Source organism: Mustela nivalis (assembly GCF_964662115.1).
Source record: "Mustela nivalis genome assembly, chromosome: 16".
NCBI classification, from domain to species: domain Eukaryota; kingdom Metazoa; phylum Chordata; class Mammalia; order Carnivora; family Mustelidae; genus Mustela; species Mustela nivalis.
The window spans coordinates 46,242,323-46,264,318 of record NC_139035.1 but is presented as its reverse complement, the minus strand read 5'-3'; the positions used below and the strand labels follow the sequence as shown (position 1 = coordinate 46,264,318).

Here is a 21,996-nt window from a genome sequence, read left to right as displayed (position 1 = left end):
AAAAAAATAATTCATACAAAGATGTTTCTGTATTTTCTATAAAGGCTCAGTTTATAAGTTTACTTAGTCTGTGATCTAAGTAGAGATAGAAAATAACTAGTTACATTGTATTTAGATGTACTGTTTTATTTGTTTATTTATTTATTTATTTTAAGAGAGAGAGCACAGGACTGAGACAGGGTTAGAGGGAGAGGGAGAGAGACAATCCCAAGCAGACTCTCCACCCAAGATGGAACCACATGTAACAGGTCCTAGATAACAGGACCCTGAGATCATGACCTGAGCAGAAATCAAGAGTCCAACACTCAACCAACTGGGTCACCCAGATGTCCCATATTTAGATGTATTTTCAACATATTTTCAGAATCATAGATATAATTAGTGAATAAACATATTATAGTCTAAAAAATTCCAAATTTCGAATCAAATAGTAGGTTGTATTTTCAATCCCATCTAACCAATACTTCATGACTTCATATAAACCAACTGAGCTTCCTGAAAAATAGTGACAATTTTCAGAATTCTCATGACAAAAATAAACAAAACTTAAGCAATCTGTAGTAAGACTCCAACATAAATTCTAAAGCCAAATAATCACTCAAGAATTTAGGTTCAAAATAATAGCTTTTTCTTTTTAAAGCCAATCACTTGGTGGAATAACAAAAATTATTTCAAAATCTTGACTTTATTCTCCATGTCTAAAAATCAGATATTTCATCTATGTAATTCTCTTTGGTAGCTTTCAACTTCATCTATTATTCTGTGACTATGAAGTTGTCACTCTAAGTACGTAGAACCCTCATTAACTTGCCATTCCAACTCCATAAGTTTGAAAGTCAAATTTAATTTTACGTCCAAGTGAAAAGAAATTCCAAGTTCTCTATTTAGAGATAATGCTAAGTAATCCTCAAATTTATGCTAGTTTTCTACTACTGTTGATCAGAATATATCTCCCTCTTTTCTCTTTTTTTTCTCCTCTTTTTCTCATTCCCTCTTCTCCCACCCATAAACAGTACCCAGCTTTTTGTTATTACCCCTAAAAGAAAATCAGACCTAGTCAATTACTCAAGTAGATTTACTTATGAGTTAAATCTCTTTTTAAATTTTTGTTCTAGATTTACACATTAGGTTGCATATTCACACATCCTTGGCAATCTGGTTTTGTGTATGTGTGAGTGCATGTGTGTGAACGTATGTGTGTATGCATATTTAATTAAATCTTTGCTTTCTTTGGTCTTTGTGGAATTTGAAACATAGCTAATTTATTGTCTTGGTATTATTTCTCACATTGGTGATTAATTTTTTTTCCCTTGAGCCTTCAAAACTGTCACTCAGAAACAGCTAACATACAGAGATTTCAACTGTCTACTGCCTTTGGACTTTCCTAGAGCTTTAAACACAAAAAACAGTACTTTTTTCTTCCTTCTTTAGGCTCTTGAATACTATTGCTAACTAAATGGTGGCTGCCTTCCCTTAGATTTTAAATAATTAATTTAAATAATTTATCTGTGTTAATAAGTTGAGAAGGGAGTGTCATCCTCATTTTTAACTGGTTGTATTATTATGTAGAAGTCCTAAAAAAGTGATTCATAAATCTGTAGATGATGGAGAGATGAAATATATGTTACTTATTTTATGTTTCACTACATGTTCAGGAAGTTATGCTCCAAAAGAATTACTTGAGTTCTCGAATTTATATGGACCAATATCTGGGGAACAGGTGTGAGAAAGGATGTTAAGGGTGCAGGATAATGGTGGAAGAAACATAAAGTTGACATAATTTATTGATAGGGACTCATGAAGTAGAGTTTCTTTTTGGAAGTTGTACCTTGGGGAGTTAGAAAGGGTTCTAATTGTTCATCTGGTTGGTTGGCTGTAACAGGTACCAAAAGGTGGTCCATAGCAAGCAAGTTGGACATGCAGGACCTAACCCATTTTAATATAAAGCAAGGGACTGAAGCCTTGAGATTGGAATTTGAGAGTAGATTTGTTATTTAAGACCTATTCATCCACAATAAGAGGGTCTAGAAGGCATTCCTTTTACCACAACTGTAAGAAATAAATTTGTGAACTGAGTTCCAGTATCCTTGAAGAGTTCAATGATAACTCTTCTCTCTAAGGCCACACCTTAGAGTGGTAATTGCAGTCACTCAGTTGGGAAACCTAAATGAAATGGGAGTAGATCAATGAATCCCAAGGAAGCAGGGGCCAAGTAGAGGCAATCAACTGTCCAAGGCAAGGTGAGTGAACATGGTTGTTATAATGGACAGCAGAGCCAAAGCAGCAATCAGAATATTCCAACTTGTGAAGACCTATGGCATTAGCTAATTGGTCATTGTGTTCCTATAGGTAAAACAGATAGGAAAACTACTAAAATTTTACCTAATCTGCATAAGCATAAAGCATCTAGATCAAGTGAACAAAACTCTAACCTGAATCATAAAAGTAGAGTAACAACCTTTCAAATAATACCCAGATTTTAGCAAGTTTAAAGAACCAAAACACTTCAGTGAAAGAGAGGCTTATTCCTTTTGTGGAAGGATTCAGTACACTGCCAAAAATCTATACCATTAATCTTTTTTCCAGCCTTCCCCAAAGGGTCATATGACCTTTCACCAGAGTAACTGTACACTGAAGAAAAAGAAATAATCAGAACTTTTAAAGACTAGTAGACACTGGTTTTGAAAAGGGACTAATTCCATGGACACTCAAAACATCACTTTGGTCCACCAGTTAAAGTAGGAGCTTATGGAGGTCGTGTGATCAATACCTCAGGTCTGTGTCACAGTAGACTCAGTAGGTCCCAGAACCCATCCTGTGGATATTTTCCCAGTTCCGATCCCAGCTGGCTCCCTGACCATACTGGCCTATAAGTTGGGAAAAGCCAAGTAGAAGCCACTAGAACTGCTTCTATCTAAGAAAATATTAAACTAAAAGCAACACAGAATTCCTACAGGGATTGCAGAAATTAGTGCCACCATCGAGGATGGGAAATATCTAAGTGTAGTGATTTCTACCACATCTCCACTCAATTCACCTATTTGGCCAGCGCAGAAGACAGATGGAGCTTGGAGACTGACAGTGGATTATCCTAAATTGAACCATGTGTTAACTCCATTTGTAGCTGCTGCACCCAATGTGGTTTCATTGCTTGAACAAACTGACATTCCCTAGTACCTAGTATGCAGCTTTTGATCTGGTAAATGTCTCTTTATCCAACCACATCAATAAGGAACACCAGAATCATTTTGTGCTCAGCTGCCAAGGTCAGCACTACATCTTCACGGTCCTACCCTACTGGTATATCAACTCTCCAGCTCTATGCTTTACTTTTGTTTGCAGAGAACTTTACAATCTTTCCTTCCTACAAGATAGCATGTCAGTCCATTACAGTGATGGCATGCTGATTGGACCTCATAAGCAAGAAGTAGTAATGATCCAAAACTTACTGATAAGACATTTGCAGGTCACAGGATGAAAAAGAGATCTGACAAAAATATAGGGGACTCTTACCTCAGTGACATTTCGAGGGGTCCATGGGGGGATGGCAAGATATCCCTTCCAAGGTAAAGAATAAGTTGTTGCATCTAACCCCTCCTACAACCAGAAAAGAAGCACAACATCTAGTGGGCTTCTTTGGATTTCAGAGGCAACATATTCCTCATTCAGGAGTGTTACTCTGGCCCATTTACTGAGTAACCCAAAACCCTGCCAACTTTTAGCAGAATCCAGACAAAAGAAGGCTCTGTAAGAGGTTCAGGCTGCTATGTTAGCTGCTCTGACACTTTGTGTTCTAGTAAAACCAATGGCGCGTGCAATGTCACTGGCAGATGGGAATACTGTTTGGAGCCTTTGGCAGGCCCTAATACATGAATTGCTGCACAGGCCCTTAGAATTTTGGAGCAAAGCCCTGCCATCCTCTGTGAATGGTTACCTTCTTTGGGAACAAAGGAGCTCCTTTAGGGCTCTTTTAATATTATCATACTCTGTGATTTAGGTCAATGGAAAACTGCAAGAACACAATCGAGATAAAACTACTAATGGCCCAGACCATTTGTATGAGTTTGGGGCTTTTGTTAAAGTGGCCCTATGTGCTAGGTCTCTGATCTATCTGTGTGTTTCATACTGAATGGTGTGTAGAGATATCAGTAAGGATCATGACAGACACTAAGTTCAGACAATGAGTCTTACCCTATGACCATCAGTTGTATGCCTCAACCAGGTATTGATCTCCATCCCATACAGCATTTAAGGGAAGAACTGATATTCTGTGTATTATACAGGCCTATCACATGGTTGCTTGTGTGGAGGAAGATCAGTGGCCACGCTGAGGTCCACACCTCTGAAAACAGCTCACTAAGATGCTACAAAATGCTGCTTCTGCTGCTATGCGTCTGTAACAACAGACTCTGATCCCCACAGTTAGAAGTAAAAGTACTCATGGGCCTGTGTGGCATAGCTAAGGGGTTAATTCAAAACTCAGTGAAGACTTGGGTTCTAAATAAATAAATAAATTCAATGAAGCAACTTAGTAAAATTTCTGGGCTTATTTGTTCAGTCAAGGGATGTTCCAACTCTGATACTGTCAAGAAATAGTTACTGATCTAATAGTCCCAACAATATTAAAACAAATTTACATCTTTTAGTCTATTGGGTTCTGGAAGCAGCATATTCCTCATTTACCAATTTTTAAAGCCCATTTACACTACTACTTTCAAACTGGCCCACACAGAATGAGTTACAACAAAAGAATCTAGATTCTCTCCAAATAGCAATGCAGCCATCAATTACATTAGTTCCTCCCTCTTCCTCCAGATTCCTTTTTCTGTAGCTCCTCCTCTACTATTCCTGGAAACTGTGAACTACTCACAATGACCAAACTCCCCCTAGGCTTTCAATGCGAAAAACTGTCCACCTTGGTCATATGCTATACATTATGGGAACAGGAATTAGGCAGGTGTCCTTAAGCAGCTACATCAAAATTACAAGTAAAATAATACCTAGGTCCCAAAATTAGTGACAGAAGAGGTATAAATAAAATCATATAAGTTTGAACAGAATTTTTTGAAAGGATTGCTCTGTGTTGAGGATACCTATGACTGAGTTCAGTAAACAGAACGGAGCAGTTGTGTGAAGCACTGTCCAAGGTACGTGGGATACAATAATGGAAAGATAGATGTGTTTTAGAGATAACTCCTTAATTTTAACTTTTATAGCTCACTATCCTCAGTTGGGAAGGTAGAAGAAAAATGAGAAGTTAAGACTATTAGAATGTATAGAAAAATTGACTATCATGGAGGCAAAGAAGTATTTCATGGAATAGAATGGGCACTGAATAACATCAAATAGTTCTTATCAAATATTATCAAATAGCTGTATTATCAAATACAGCTTGTTGCCCTCTAATATACATATCATAAATAATATCTATTGTTATGGAGACACCAAGGAAGAAGAAGAGAACTAATAAAAGGTCTTGGCTTATTTAGGACCATAGCATTACCCATGATGGGGGCTTTTATTTTTTACACTTATTTATTTACTTAAGAGAGAAAGAGAGAGAGGTGGGTGGGGAAGGGACAGAGAGAGAGGGAGGGAGAGACTCTCAAGTAGACTTCCCCTGAGTTTCGAGCCTGACACAGGAATGGAGCTTATGACCCTTGGATTATTGGAGCCAAAATCAAGAGTCAGACACTTAACCAACTAAGCCACCCAGGCAGCCCTGTGATGGGAGATTTTTAAATCAGGTTATACATCTTTCAATCATATGTATGTTATAGAGGTTACTGGTAATCCTGAGAAATGAATTTTCTAAATAGTAATTTGCAATATTTAAGGGTTAATATTTCTCTAAAGTATACATAACTCTTTTGAGTTGTAATATTCAGAAATGTATTTCAAGTATTTAATGAAATTGCCTTAATTATGTCATGTTTCTTTGACAATGCTACTAAACAATGTCACTAACACCATTCTTTTCATTGTTTTTCTTGTGAAGTCAATGTCCACTTTCTTTCATTGTGTAGTAGCGAAATGTTTTTTATGTTCTCTGAAGATATAACATTTTTTCTTCTCCTCAAAATAATGCTTAAGTCTTTTTTTTAAGGTGGAGTGATAATATCAGCATCAGAATTGTTATTATTATACATTTTGTAATTACTTTTTTTGTAGGTGTCAAGATACTTTTTTACTTTTCTTATAGTTAATTTTATCTGTTGTAATCCATACACCGATGTGTGTCTAATAGATCAGAATAAAAGTCTGGCCCAAATTTAGACTGAATTCACCATTAATTTGTGGTTTATAAGGAAACTAATAAGTGGTTTTCCTTAACCAATTCATTCATTTCATGTCTAGAAATAATGACATATAAGAATATATTTGTTTTCTACATAAAATACCCTTTTGGGTTGTCTATGTTTAGGTTTTCTTATATATACATACTTATATATGTGTGTATAAAGAATAGTTTATATACCTGAATAGATTTAAACTCTAAAACTGACTTACAACAAGCAAATAATCAATAGAAAAGCACTGAATAGCCACACAGGCTTAACAGGCCCAGAAAGGTATTCCAAAGGTTTATGTTATTAAAATTATACTTTCATTGCCACTTTTGTCCTCTTCACAGTTCAGTTTTTTAGTTTGTTTTGTTTTAAATTTTATTTTATTTTATTTTTCTGTGTTCCAAGTTTCATTGTTTATGCACCACACCAACTGCCCCATGCAATAGGTGCCCTTCATAATACCCACCCCTAGGCTCACCCAACCCCCCACTCCCCTCCCCTCCAAAACCCTCAGTTTGTTTCTCAGAGTCCACAGTCTCTCATGGTTTGTCTCCCAGTTTTTCCATTATTTTCTAGAATTACAGGAATATACAGCCTAAGGCAATGTTTTCATCCATGGGTATACATGTATGAGGCAGATCCTACACAATGTAGGGTAAGTCAGGGACGGTATCATTCTATCATCTCCAGTATTTTACATTCCAGAAAAAAATGACCTAAGCATACGAGTTTATGGAAAACTATTACTGTGATTCTAATAAGCATATAGCACAATATCGCCATGCCCCATGGTGTTTAAACACACACCACACCACACACACACACACACACACCCACACACCCCTCTTTTCTGTTGAGAATTACTTCCCTAAAGCATATGCAGTTATAGATAAATGAGCTAGTGGAAAGAAAATTTCTACGCTATATGTAATGTCTTAATTAAAGAACAAACACAATGTAAGACTTGGCAGTATAAATATGCAATTTCATCTTTAAGAATCTATACAAAACAATATTATTGATCTAAGTATACTGTTGCTTGCACATCACTACTCCTTTATAAAGACCTAGACGACCCAAATCAACTTTATAATTTTCCATTTGGTTCTGATTGTTTTGTAGACTTTAGCAGCCATTCAACAAGGAGCTGTGAATGAAGGCTTAATTTACTTCCTACGGCAATGCAAAGTGAAGGAATGATCTCCACGCAGTTTAAGATGTTAAGTGGACAGAAAGCCATGACTATGCAGTTAAATTAAATCAAACAGATTGGATGCATTTAAACAGCTTCTTGCTAATAAGTATGCCATTGAGATTCTAATTAAGTTAGAGTAAGTAAAAAATGCAAGTAAGAAATGTCTTCCTGGGGATGGAAATGTACAAGATAAGGATCAGAGCCAGAAAGCATTTCATTTTATTTTATTTTATTTAAAGATTTTATTTATTTATTTGACAGAGAAAGAGATCACAAGTAGGTAGAGAAGCAGGCAGAGACAGAGGGGGAAGCAGGCTCCCTGCTGAGCAGAGAGCCTGATGCGGGGCTCGATCCCAGGATCCTGGGATCGTGACCTGAGCTGAAGCAGAGGCTTAATCCACTAAGCCACCCAAGTGCCCCAGAAAATATTTTAAAAGAATTGTAAAATAAGGTAAGAAAAAGATTCAAGAGTAAAATTTCTGTAAGAAAGTGGAAGAAAATGACAAATGAGCTCAGACTTATGGAGTGTATGTGTGTGTGTGTGTGTGTGTGTGTGTGTGTGTGTGTGTAAAATAGAGTGCATTTGAGGTTAGTGAATATACTTATGTTTGAAAAATGTCACAAGGTATTTATTCAAATTACAAGACTCATACTATTATATTATTTATAAATATAAGTGTATTGAAACAAATGTTTTCTAAGGGAATACCATCCAATCAAAGTTATATAGCACAGAAAATTAGTGAAATAGGATCTATGTTACTCCATGTAGTTTGCCCCAGAATTGTTTGCCATTAGCTATCTGTGAACAATTAACACATATTTGCCCTTTTTTTATAACCTGTGAAGTGATAGGGGTGCCTGGGTGGCTCAGCCATTAAGTGTCTACCTTCCGCTCAGGTCATGATCCCAGGGTTTTGGGACTGAGCCCCGCATCAAGTTCCCTGCTCAGCGTAGCTCAACTCGCCTTGCTTGTGTTCCCTCTCTCACTATCTTTCTCTGGCAACTAATAAATAAAATCTTAAAAAATAAAAGGATTTGTGAAGTGGTAATTATATGTTCCCTATTTTGTCTTTACTTTGCTATGTGTTGAGAATAGACTATTTTACACACAGATAGTAAAAGGAAGAGCCAACATTTAAACTTAGATATTCTGGTACCAAGTCCATTGCTCATTTGGTCAGGCAGAATAATTGAATAAATGATTTGTACCAGAAACAGGGACAGAAGGAGCATCAATAAAGAATGGCCAGAATATAGAGTAGTTTAAAATCCAGCAACAAGAAATTTGACTTGATATAGTAGGCATCAAACACCCACTATATGCATCATGCATCATGTGAACAAAGTAAGGAATATGGTCATTAATCTGTCTGTTCTATGTAAAATATTGAAGGGAAGAGAATTTAGATATAGTAAATCCACCAAGATGTACTTAAATTCAAGAATAGGCGTGAAATTCTGATGTTAGCTTTCTGAGAAATCTTTCTTGTATGTTTACTGATGTATTCCTAAGTATCTAGGTCGGTGCATTTGATGGCTAGTGGTGCTCAATAAATATTTATAGTTCTAGTAGATAATAAAATAGAGAGAATCTGGCAGAAAATGAGTATGTTCTTCATTTTTAAAACTTAGGACAGAAAACACAAACTTGCTATCTATCAACATAGAGGTGATAATTGAAACCACAAGACATAGCAAGTGTTCTGAGATCAAGTATAGAAAAAGACTGAAAGACTACAAAACACAACTTCAGTAAATGCCTGGTTAGTATTCAAGTGTCATTCCCCACGTTGATTCTCAACCAAAGCATCTGAGGATCTCAAAACGGATGGTAGAAGAGAGATGTAGTTCAGAAATCAGTAGAGGCTGCTACAGTGAGAACTAGTGATTAAAAGAATCTCTGGTGTCAGATAATGATAAATTCTAAAAACCACGTCTGCGGCTTCCAAAGTTTTTGGTATTGGTCAAGTTAACTTGTCTACATCTCTGCTTATTTCAAAACAAGAATAATATTGCCCGCCGTATTGGCTTCTGGTTAGGATTAAATAAAATAATATAGTGCTGAGCATTGTGCAGGCATCAAGCTTAAGGCTCTGGGTGAGACTGATTGTGATGAAGCTTAGCCTACCTTCAGGTGGTTAACGGAGTACTTTCTGGAAACTAAAGATGAAGTCCAGTCCTAGAAGGGAGACAAAGGCAGACTGCTGCAGCTACTTGGAGTCTTGGGCTCCAGAGCCAATCCCAGGGACAATGGGTTAGGGAGAAGCCTTCAGATGAAGATCACATTGGCACCATCTAGAAATGAGCTGTTATAGGCAGAAACTGAACAGTAGAAAGAAGGGGGAAAGTTTAAGAAATAAATCAATAGAAACAGGTCAAATAGGTAAAGAAAGTAACTCATAATATGAAAACTGAGGATAAGAGAATTTTAAGACGTAGGAGGTAATGAACCTTACTAAAGATTATATGATGTTTAAACAAATAAAAACTAATTTAAAATGCCAAGGATTTTGGCTTAAAGATTTCTACTGACTGAAGAACAGGTAAGTATAGCAGTGGAGAAAAAAACTGCCGAAGACACGGATAAGGAATAAAATTGACAGCATATATGAACTTTTCTCAGAGTTAACAAGAGTAAGATAAGAAAAAAAAAAAAAAAAAAAAGAATAATGGGGCTCCTAACTGCAAAGCATGCAACTCTTGACCTTGGGGTCATGAGCTCCCTAGTGGGTGTAGTAATTACTTAAAAATAAAAAAAAAAATCTTTAAAAAAGAAAAAGTAGGAGAAAAAGGAAATTTTTTCTTGAGAACTGGGGAAAGGTCTATATTCAAAGGTAAAAGGAGAGAGTTGATGGAGAGGTAAAAAAAAAAAAACCTAAAACCAAAAACTAGAACTGGAAAGGATGGAAATTGTAGACGCAATTGGAATTACAAAGATACATGTCTAAAAATTACAAAAATTACAAAGATAAATGTCTATCCAAACTACAATTAGAGGTTTTTTTTTTCTTCATAAAAAGGATTGTAAGAAAGGTTCTTATATTGGAAAACTCAAATTTCTCAGTAAATTAGAGGGGAGGCACTTCGCTTACATAAGGAACCGGCTGAAAGATGTGGAGACCTAAAATAATAGCTATAAGAAAGAAATCAATTAGTGGGAAAAAGTTCCAAGAGTCAACTTGCAATTGGCTGCCATGATTCAGAAATGAGCCAAACTTTTGCCTTCCTGCATCTGAGATTGTAAGTTAGAGAAAAGAGGTGACAGGGATGTGTAACAGCTGAATAAAAGCAAAGAGCATTTGAATCAACACATAGAACTGCAACATAGCCCGACTTACATCTAAAAGTTTCACTCCACTTCCTAATGTAAAGCTATAAAGTTTTTAATCAAATGAAAATTCTGTTCTTTCTGGAGCATAGAGTGAACCCCCGCAAGTGTTTCTACCACTGTGGACCAGGTCCGGACTTATACCTGAGAATCCCTTTAGGAAAGACAAGGTGAAGTAACTTTGCTTGTGACATGTTACTAAAATATTTTATGAAAAAAACGCATGCCAATTCAAGGCACTTGAGGTTGAATTTGTGCAGCTGGTCAGGTCAAATACTGGTATAAATTAAAAATTAGAAATATATGTTGATCTCATTATAAAACATGTTCTAAAAAAAAATAAAACTCTAAAATAAATTCCTCAAAATCAGTATGTGCCAGGGATATGTTCTGTTTTTATCTAAAATTTTAATTTCCTCAACTTGCAGGCACCCAGGGTAGCTGAAACCCCTAAGCAGCTTCGTGCCAAACAAACATTACATTTCCAGTGTGGACCATGATGTGAAATAGGTCAGACAGCACTCTTCTACAGCTTTAATCGTGCAGCCCAAAGGGAAACCTCCTTGGTGAATATTTAGTAAATTCTGAAGGATTCAAGATATAATAAAACAAAATAATATATTGAAAAATATAATAGAAGTATAGCTCATAAACAATTAACTAAATAATTTAAGATGTTTAAAATAATTTAATGAACAAAATTTGTGATGTAGGCAACAGCCATTATATCAAAAATGTGGGTATTATGAATATAGAATTTTTCTCCAAAATCCAACAAGCTCAAAAACAGACCTGTACTTTTCTTTTTCTTTTTTTTTAAATTTTATTTTTCTTAAATCGAAGTGTACTTTTAGATGGCAACTTGGGCACATAAGCTTTCCACTTAGTGGGCTAAATTCTACCATTGCTTTGACATTCAAAATGCAATTTTTAAAGTGTTTATATTTGTAATGGTTTCATCAATTATATTTATGCTTGGGAGTCTGCTTAAGTGCTAAGAACATAATGACAATTATTTATCATGGTTTATATGAAGAAAATGGAAAATAAGATTAAAAATACAAATCTCATGAAGATAGTATCATGGTTTCAGAAATATAATGTGTGTATACACACACAATATATTGTTAAGAATATTTATTTTTATTGTAACAAATCAATTATTAACCCAGGTCAATATTATTAAACACTAAACTGACAGCTTCTTCATGACAATAAATTACAATTATTGAAGAGTAAATTAAATGCTAAAAAGTATGCTAGAGAAAGCACAAATCCTATTGTTCCTAGACCCCTTTCTAGGAGAACCAGCTTAGATAGGAAGCGTAGGAAAAGATGTGTTTCATATCACCTGACTGTCAGCCCTTTTTTAGTCTCAGTTGATTACATTGAAGGTGGGCACCTCACTCAAGGACAGACAGAAAACACACATCCGGTAAGTGACTAGCAGCAAGTAACAACATGACTGGACTAATATACAAACATAATGTGAAGACAAACAGGTAAAATGAACTTGCAGTATTATTGGGAAAATACAGATATGCTAACTTGAAAATAGAGTATTTAGAACACTTCAGCTTAATTAATTTGTTTTATTTTAACATCTGAAGTACTGAATTTAATTGTTAATACTCTTTCCCTTTAAAAGCATTGAATTTACATATTAAACTATTTGAGGCAAGGGAGACAAAATACTTACTTGTGATGCTATTTCTCGAGACTGACACAAAGGGAGGAAAAAAGAAACACACAAAATACAGTTTAAACAATGACTAAATACATACATGAAACAGTCAGCAACAAGGACAAAATATGACAAGTCCCATTTAACACTTATTATACAATTAGGTGTTTCATTATTTATTACAGGGCTTCTGAATAAAATTAGATAAGGAATAAGTTGTTATTTTAAAAGTCTAGCAGAAAGTTCCTGTTAGATTATTTTTTGTCTGGTTAGTAAAATTGTCTCTGAAGGCTTTGATAGAAAGAAAAAATAGTACTGGTAGGGAAAATAAAACAATTGATAGGAGCTTATAAATTTCATGAGAGAATATTTGACAAATTATTGGCATTCAATAACCATTATTAGCATTAATATTTGTAGTGTGCTAAAATCTGGATCGCATATAAAACTTAATACAAAAATTTAATACTTTTAAATTTAGATATTGTCATAAGATATAAATTTGTTTATAGATATATTCTGAGCTCTCACATTGGCTATAAAGTCTAAAATTTGACCTTTCCAGTCACCATATAACCCTTAAATATTGAGAGGCAATACAAATCATGCTATCTTAGTCTTTAATTCTAAGGACTAATATTCTATTCGTTTTTCAATAGGTAGAAATAAAATTTTCAGTTATATTCTTTGGTGTAACATAACTCAAATTTAACAAGTTATCTAGCTCTCTGTTTATACAAATATAAAAAACACATAATAAACATTTGATTATAGGATCCTTAAAACTGTTTATCTCAGGATTCTTAACACATGGCCCAAGAGAATAATAACATTGCTCTAGTGAATAATGACAGAGAGTGAACAGCTAGAATTTCAAAACTATCCTATCTTAATCCTTTTTAAAATAATTTTATTAACGTGATTTTGTAAAAAAGATAAGCTTACTTCAGTAATACATTTAAAAAGACTATGTTCCAGTTGAATAGTAAAGAGTTAATGATTGGTAGATGGGACAATGATTATTTCATTATATCACATGCTTTAAAGTTTTAGGATTTATTATTATGAAAGTAACCAACAATCACAGTAACATATTCCACAAATTTACTGCGTACATTGAAAGGATGTTGGTACTTTAATATGCTTTTAAATGATCTCTAATTTCTAGTAAAATTTTCAGCGATTATAGAACACCTCAAGCAAATGTAACTTTCAATACATTGGAAAACTGGAGGTAAATACAGTTCCACATTTTCTTACCAAAAAACCATAGGAACAAATATACTTATTAATTTAAAATTTATCAAATTTTGGAAAGACAGTATTATACCATATCCTGTATGGTAGTCAATGTCCCTAGTGGGTCTCGGGGAGCAGCAATTCATAATTAAAAATAATAATATATCTGCAACAAAAAGTAAGAATATTCACTTTAAGTGGAGCAATATTAAAATTTCACATATAAAATGAGGTGAAATAAATTAGTGAGCTTTTTGGATTTCAGAGTTGTGGATAAAGGATTATGGACAGAAGTATAGTCCTTCTATATATACAGCACGAGTCCTCACACCTCCATACTTTGAACCAGGAGATTCTGATGTTTATTTTTTGCTTATTTTTTATTATTTTATTCTAATGTTTATAAAGATTTTCTTAAACTGACATACAGAGATGATGGTAGAAGCTCTGGGAAGGGGATATAGAACCAGGTAAAAAGGGACAGGACCCAGCTGTACCCTACTACCCAGCTATATCCATGGACCGATTTTTTTTTTTTTTAATTTATTTATTTGACAGAGACACAGCGAGAGGGAACACGAGCAGAGGGAGTGGGAAAGGGAGAAGCAAGCTTCCCGCTGAGCAGGGAGCCCGATGTGGGGCTCGATCCCTGGACCCTGGGATCATGACCCGAGCCAAAGGCAGCTACTTAACCACTGAGCCAGCCAGGGGCCCCTCCATGGACCGACTTTGAGTCCCTGTATGCACCTCCACTATATTCTTTATGTTTGTATGAATTCTCCTTCCACCAATATTCAGCCCCCTGAAAAACTGAGATTATATTTCCAGGTCTTTGGTACATTTTATAATTTCAATTATAAATATTCTTTATCATCATCTGTCCTCTCAAAGGTGTCTGCCTGAAGAATGTAGTGTTTCCCCTACTCCCACAGACAAAGCTAAATAACTTTTTTTTCTATACATAGACCGTGAGAAGATGCTGAAGACAGACTAGAAAATAATATGGCATGAAATCCTGCATCGGCCTTTAAATTGTATTTTTTTAAACTCCATGAAATAAAGGAACAAGGCCTAGTTTTTACCTGTGTTTATTCCTACCATGTTCTGATGTGAAATGTCGGCACTTAATAAAAAAATTATCCACAGAATAGGACAGATTTTAATACTTGCAATGTAATCTGAAAAAAATAATCAATGTCTAATGCAACTACCATATGACTATAAATTATTAGTTGTTTTATTAGCTACAAATACACTGTGATGTCAGAAAATGTTACGATTTGTTTTGAAAAATAGAAGCATCTAACATAATCATTTTTATTTCCCTAGGACACATCTACTTTTATCTCTTTCAGCTGGTTATGTAAGTCTTTATCTTGGTTTTTCTGTAATAGGTTTAATTTAATTTTATTTTTTTCAGTTTCTGCTTTCATCTATTCATTTCACACTCTGGAAGAAAAGAAATTAATCTTTTCCACCTGTTCCAGTACCTTTGCCATCTCTCATCATTTCAAAATTGTTCAAGTGTAATTCTGGTTAGATCCAAATTGAGGGCATATTATGACTAAGTACAATTTACAGATGATCTATGCAGGAAACATGGCTACTAGTCACTTCTTGCATAAATGTTTTTGTTCGTGGTGGTGTTAACATATTCATGATGTTAATAACTTTGTTATTTTTATAACTGCTTAATTATACCTGTTCTTAATTCACCCTGAGATCTCTGGCAACTGTCTAATCATTCCTTAAGACATTGAGATATGCAAGATACTCTATAGATTTCATCTTCCTGAACAAATCTCTCTGAAACTTTCTAACCCATTTCAGGTTACCCTGATGTCTGAGGGTCTTTTCACTGTCATCATAGGGATTTCCTTGGCTTCATATTTGTTGCCTGGATTTCATAAAGTGTCTGGTTTCCTCCATACCATGATTCCTTTTTCAGTGTATTCATTCTTTTTGGTGGGAGTAGTTTCCTCAGAAAGCAGGCATGGTAGAGCGTTTTTGGAGGCAATGCTGAAATATGATTTATCTTACTCTTACACAAGTTTGATAGGTTTGGCTGAATATAGAATTATAGTTTGGAAATTATTTCCTCAAGATCTTGAGGGCATTGCTCCATTGTCTTTTGGCTTACAGTGTTGCTGTTGAAAAATCCCAAATATATTTTGCATGTGATCTATCCCTGCTCTCCTCCTCCTGCATCTTCTCCTTTCCTTCAATATTCTGAAATACTATGATGCTGTGTCTTGATGTTAGTCTGTTTTAATTCATTATAATGGGCACTTGGTGACCCTTCCCCTTTGGAAATTAACACACTACTATTCTGGGATTATTCTTTTTTTTTTTTTTTTTCACTTTTCCAGCTCTTTTATTCCTTTAATATCTTAACAAAAGATACCCAAAATTTAAAAAACCTTTGAAAAATATACAGTTTCATATTATTTACAGAACATGTAAGTACAGGTTCCAACATCATACAAACGTTGCTACGTTAGAAACGGCGAAAGGCAGGATATAACTCACTGCCTCCTGGCTGGTGCAGCCTAATGGCCACGCTTTCCTATTTCAACCCCCTGTGTCACCTGCTAACTTGATACACAGACTGTTAGGCACCTGAGAGGCTGGAAGACTACTGAACTTGAACTTCAATACCTTCTGCTGTGACCTTATTATTTTCAAATTTACTGCATTTTAAATCTCTTTACAAGTCTATTTCATCCACCACTAAGCTACCTTTATTGTCATTATCCTAAATGATCAAATAGTAACCACGCCAACTATTGGTGTGTACACAGTTCTAAAAATCAAACATAAGACTGTGTGGCCAAGTTGTATCCAACAGATACTTAAACCCAGTAAATTCCCTGGTGCTTTGTAAGCAATCTCAACTCTGTTGAACAGAAGTGGCATCTCTTTAGTTTCCATGCTCTGGACTATGTTTCTTAAAAAGGTATTAAAAAGTGTCTGACGGTAATTGGAATAATTTGGTACCTTAGAAATTAATCTAGAACCCTAAGATACAAAATTCTAGTTTTATTTGTATTTAAAAATACATCGGAAATTCTGCATATGCCCATGATCAAGCTTATTTTCAATGCACATTACTTAAGTTTTGATGACATGGTTTGTTCTGACAAGTCCTTTTTTCAAGGTGAACCCCGAATTACGGAAACTCCTGTAGATTTCCACTTGCCCTGCCACCAATGATGTATATTGGGATTATTCTTAAATTATTACACTGATATTTTGATGCATTCCTTCTCCATGGAAGTGTTATCATTCAGACCTTAGAACTCCTGGACTAGTCCTCTAATCTTATCTTTTCTTTACTATTTCCATGTTTGAATTTCTGCTCTAGCTTCTTGGTGATTTCCTCAAATTTATGATATGAACTTCTTTTTACCTCTGCTATCATATTTTCAATTCCCAAGGTTTTCTTTTTCCTAAAATGTTCTTTCAACAATTTAGTTTCCTGGGGCACCTGGGTGGCTCAGTTGGTGGAGCAACCAATTTGATATGGGCTCAGGTCATGATCTCAGGGTGGTGAGATCAAGCCCCACATGGGGCTCTTCATTGGGCACAGAGCCTGCTTGGGATTCTCTCTCCTTTCTCCTCTGCCTCCTCACCTCCTCCCTTTCTCTAAAAAAAAAAATTAAAAAGATAAAAATTCAGTTTCCTGTTCATCTTTCATCCTTGCAGTATCTTATTTTTTCTAATAATTTTAATTATAGTTTTTCAGTATATAACTTTACTAATATATATATGACATATAATTTTCAAATATAAAATCCAGAAATATTTAGTCAACTTACCAAGTTGTACAATCATCACCATAAATCGGTTTAGAATATTTCTAATACCCCAGCAAACCCGATCGTGTTCATTAGCTGGCTCCCCATTTCCTCCACCTCCTCCTCACTTAAGCCATCACTAATCTGCTTCCTCTCTGCATTCATTTACTTTTTATGACACTTCATAAACATGAAATAATACAACATGGGGTCTTTTGTGTCTGCCCTCTTTCATGAAACTTAATATTTTTGGAGGTTCATCCCAGTAACAGCACATATAAGTAGTTTCTTTCTATGGATAAACAGTATTCCGTTGTATGGATATACCACATTTGGCTTATCTGTTTACTAACTGATGGACATTTAGGTTTTTTCCAAATTTTGGCTATTATGAACAATGCTACTAAGAACATTTGTATGTGAATCTTTGGGTGGATATATTTTTTATTTCTTTTGGGTAAATATTTTATTTCATGTTCGAAATTGTCTTCTTCCTCAATGATCTGTGCTTTTTGCATGTTTTTTCCTTTCTGTTTACTTTCTGCCTTTGTGGTTCATTTCCGAACACAGGGAATTTTTAGTTGTCTTCTCTTATTGAAGAGTAGGGGACTAATAAAATTTATTGAACGCTCTGGGTGAGATTCTTTTTATTGAGTTTCATGGTGATCACTAGATTACTGAATGTCCCATGTCTATATCTTTAGGTATTTCACTTGGTTTGGTCAGATTCCCTAGGGAAGATCTCTAATCTGCTGCTGAAGGGTACAGTATACAGAATGTACCTTTCACTTAGTTCTCTGAATTTAGAGTGGTATGATTGCCCTCAACTGTCCCTTCAATCCACAGAGTATATATGTACTCTCTCCATAGAAACGAACCTTCAATCTGCCTGTGTGGAGTGAGGGACGGTATCACAGCTGTATGAACTGTCAGGGGGAATGGGAATCTGACAGCTATTTATGCAAGAATATGTTAGTCACCCAATTCTAATTATTAGATGGAGTTTCTACCTCCTGAAATTTGTTGTCTTTCTTTAATTAAAGTAAGAGAAAATTAACATTGGGGGCAAAGATAAATCATCTGAATTCTACCGCTTGACTTTTCTTGAACCATCCAATATTTGAGAAAGATGATGGAATGTATGAGCCAATCTTTCATCTCATGAGAGACATTAAGGTCTTATTCTTTGTTTTTTATATGATCAGGAAAAAAAGTTTTCCTCTTCATACAAAATCCAATGTCTTTGAGTTCTCATTTAATTGATGTCCTGTTTTAAAAAAATAAAAGATCAACTTAAAGGATATTCACTTTAATGGCACTTTTGTATCTTGTAAAACTATGATTGAGGATAGATACTGTTCTTCGTATTATCTAAAACCTTTTAAATAAGAAAGTCTATAATACATGTGTTCTTTTAATAACAAATCTTCCTCAAGATTAACTTTTATCCTTTCATGTATCAGACTATAATTACTATGTAATTCAACAGTTCTATTTTTGCCTTACTTACCAGGAAAGTAAAAGTAGAATTCTGGCTCAACTGTAGCACTCAGTTCATTTTACATGTAAGATAACATTAATTTCTCTGCCTCTATTAATATATTGTGTTGTAAAAAATCTTGATGGTTTTATTTTTATCTTTAATTATTTGGGTTGCCTCAATTTTTACACAATAGGTAGAATATAAAATTTAAGTAAAAATATATGTGTCAAAAAACGAACTGTAATCAATATAGGAAGACAAGAGGTATCATCTTTATTTAACTCAGTTTCCTTTAATATTCCTAAGGATGTGTGTTTTTCATACAAGCTAGAGTTCTAGGGATTTATAAGCATTTTACTGAGGGATATTTTTTGAGATGACCAAAATGTAATGTTAAATGCTCCATGACGACAATACAAATACTCAATTATCCTTTCCCTACTATAATGTAAATAGCATACTACAAAGTTTCTTAATAATATAAAATGATGACATAAATATGAACTTGACCAAGCAGAATTTACTACATTCGAATTTGCAAAACCTATACATAAAATAAGAGAATAATAATATTCTAGTGAATGGAAACTTTCTTTGTACTTAACAAGCTCAAATAAGTGGTTAATTGCTTAGGTGTGGAAGCACATGTCTTCTCTTAACCTTTAATCAAAAAATAGTTTTTTAGATGCAGCATTTTTAAATTTTAGGCATCTCTGTTATGAAGTAACAGAGATGGCAATCAAGTTCCTTTTAGTACACCTGATCTACAGTGAAACTGCTAAAATGCACCAGAAGAATTGAACAATTTCCTGTAGTCCTCAATATTACTTATTTAAATGTCAAATCATAAATTTTTGCAAGCAAACAAAAATCCACTCTTTTGCTCATATGCTCTCCATAAAGCTCTTTTTTTTTTCTATATATGATTCAGTGCAGTTTCATAGCTGCATGGATTACTAAACTGCAAATAACAGAACTGAGTCTCTTAGTTAATTTTGCATAAGACCCAAAACAGATATGGCTAACCAAAATTTTGAATAACTTTGAGATATTTGAGAAGAAAAATATTTTAAGAATATAAACCATAATTATGTTAAACAATTTTATAAATATTGGTAAGATAGTATATTTATCCAAAATTTTTATTTCATGAAAGAATCTCATTTAAAAGGTGATGTTTTACTGAGGCTATAAAAACTATTTAGAACCACATAATGTGGCCAGATTGGTGTGGATGTGTTTTTAGCTGTAGGAAATCATTGGCAATTTTGTTCCATATTAATAGATTCTGGTTTGCTTTTACAAATACTGAGCTTTCCTCTGGGAAGATCTGGTACTACTCCTGGAGTTTTATCTTGGCTTCAGAGTAGTTTTTAATCTAGAGTTTGAGAAATGTGAATTTCAGTGCTAACTTTGTTTCACTTCCTTCCAAATGTATATATGTGAGATGAGGAGTATATGAGAAAGCTGTATGACTTGCCCTGAAAACTGCTCTTATGAGTCATAAGGTTAATTAAAATTAATTTGCTTCCTGACAATCTAGACATGCAAAATTCTAGACCTACAAAAGGCATTCAGAGCCCAAAGTCCACGAACTCCAGAACAATCCCTTAGCCAACAACATTTTGGGGAATTCTGACCTTGTTTACTTCAACAAATAGTTTGTTTTGTTTTGTTTTGCCTCTGAGAACTGACACTGTGTGTTCAGAGAGCGGTCTTTTTCATTCTCTAACTTTTTTTAGAAATCCATTTCTATGATTAGGAATGGCTATCTTCAATCAGATTCATCATTAAAACTGGAATATTTTGGTATTTCCAAACCTCAGATGTAGTAAGTTTCTGAGACTCGGTCCTGTAGATCCCAATGGGAACATCTCCAGTAGAAGAGCACAGCTTCTGGTAAAGTCTGGCATAAGTTCTGATCCACAGGTCATCCTCAGTGATTTTCATCTATTAGATATACACCATTAAAAAAATAAATAAATAAAAACTCAGGTTATTTTTCACTTTTGAGAGGCTAAACGTAAAAATATTTAAAAATCTCAAAATGACATTTCATAAGATATGCATGGACTGAACTTATTTATGGCACGCCACCTTAGGTTAGCCCTGGGATTCCACAAACTTCAGAAGACCAACTACTCAATTTGTAGCAGCACAGCATCATGTTAGTTCAACATCAGTAGGCAGTAGTCACTGGTAATTGAGAGACGTTGAGAAAGAGGTGTAGACTTTTTTTGAATGTTGCAATGACTACAGCTGCTACTGGAATTAGCGGGCAGGGTCTGCTGATGCTATAGATCTTCAAATGCAAAAGACATTCCAGCACAAAAAGAAATTGTCCATCTAAAGTCCTAATAATGCTTATACGGAGAAAAGGGTATAACAAAGTGAGCCCAGGGCTCCCAGATAGAGGCATAAGTACTAGTTCCTTTTTGCTGATCCCAAATCTGTATTGTTGGCAAGTTGCTTCCCTGAATAAATACCTGAACAAACTATATTCATTTCCATCAAAAGAAATGAAATCTTGCCATTTGCGACAACATGGATGGAACTAGAGCGTATCATACTTAGCGAAATAAGTCAAGCAGAGAAAGACAACTATCATATGATCTCCCTGATATGAGGAAGTGGTGATGCAACATGGGGGCTTAAGTGGGTAGGAGAAGAATAATGAAACAAGATGGGATTGGGAGGGAGACAAACCATAAGTGACTCTTAATCTCACAAAACAAACTGAGGGTTGCTGGGGGGAGGGGGTTTGGGAGAAGGGGGTGGGATTATGGACATTGGGGAGGGTATGTGCTTGGGTGAGTGCTGTGAAGTGTGTAAACCTGGTGATTCACAGACCTGTACCCCTGGGGATAAAAATATATGTTTATAAAAAATAAAAAATTATATAAAAAAAAATTACCAGGAAAAAAAAAAAAAAAGGAGGGGGTAAACTTAATGGTCACTGTTTTCCTCAATAGCAAGG

At 34.8% G+C, this 21,996-nt stretch overlaps 1 protein-coding gene across 6 annotated transcripts in view; it reads right to left on the bottom strand.

The window, feature by feature from the left end:
* Positions 1-21,996, bottom strand: part of KCNT2 (potassium sodium-activated channel subfamily T member 2) — a 344,584-nt gene that overhangs the window by 28,896 nt on the left and 293,692 nt on the right. For 2 of the 6 annotated variants that reach the window (XM_082703087.1, XM_082703089.1), the window contains 2 exons: positions 20,841-20,969; positions 12,516-12,536 (listed from right to left, as the gene is read on the bottom strand). In XM_082703087.1, coding sequence (XP_082559213.1) covers positions 12,516-12,536; positions 20,841-20,969 — 150 coding nt within the window. Of the gene's footprint in view, positions 1-9,616; positions 9,668-12,515; positions 12,537-20,840; positions 20,970-21,996 lie in introns of all 6 variants that reach the window. The other 4 variants (XM_082703088.1, XM_082703090.1, XM_082703085.1 and 1 more) reach the window with 3 other exon arrangements.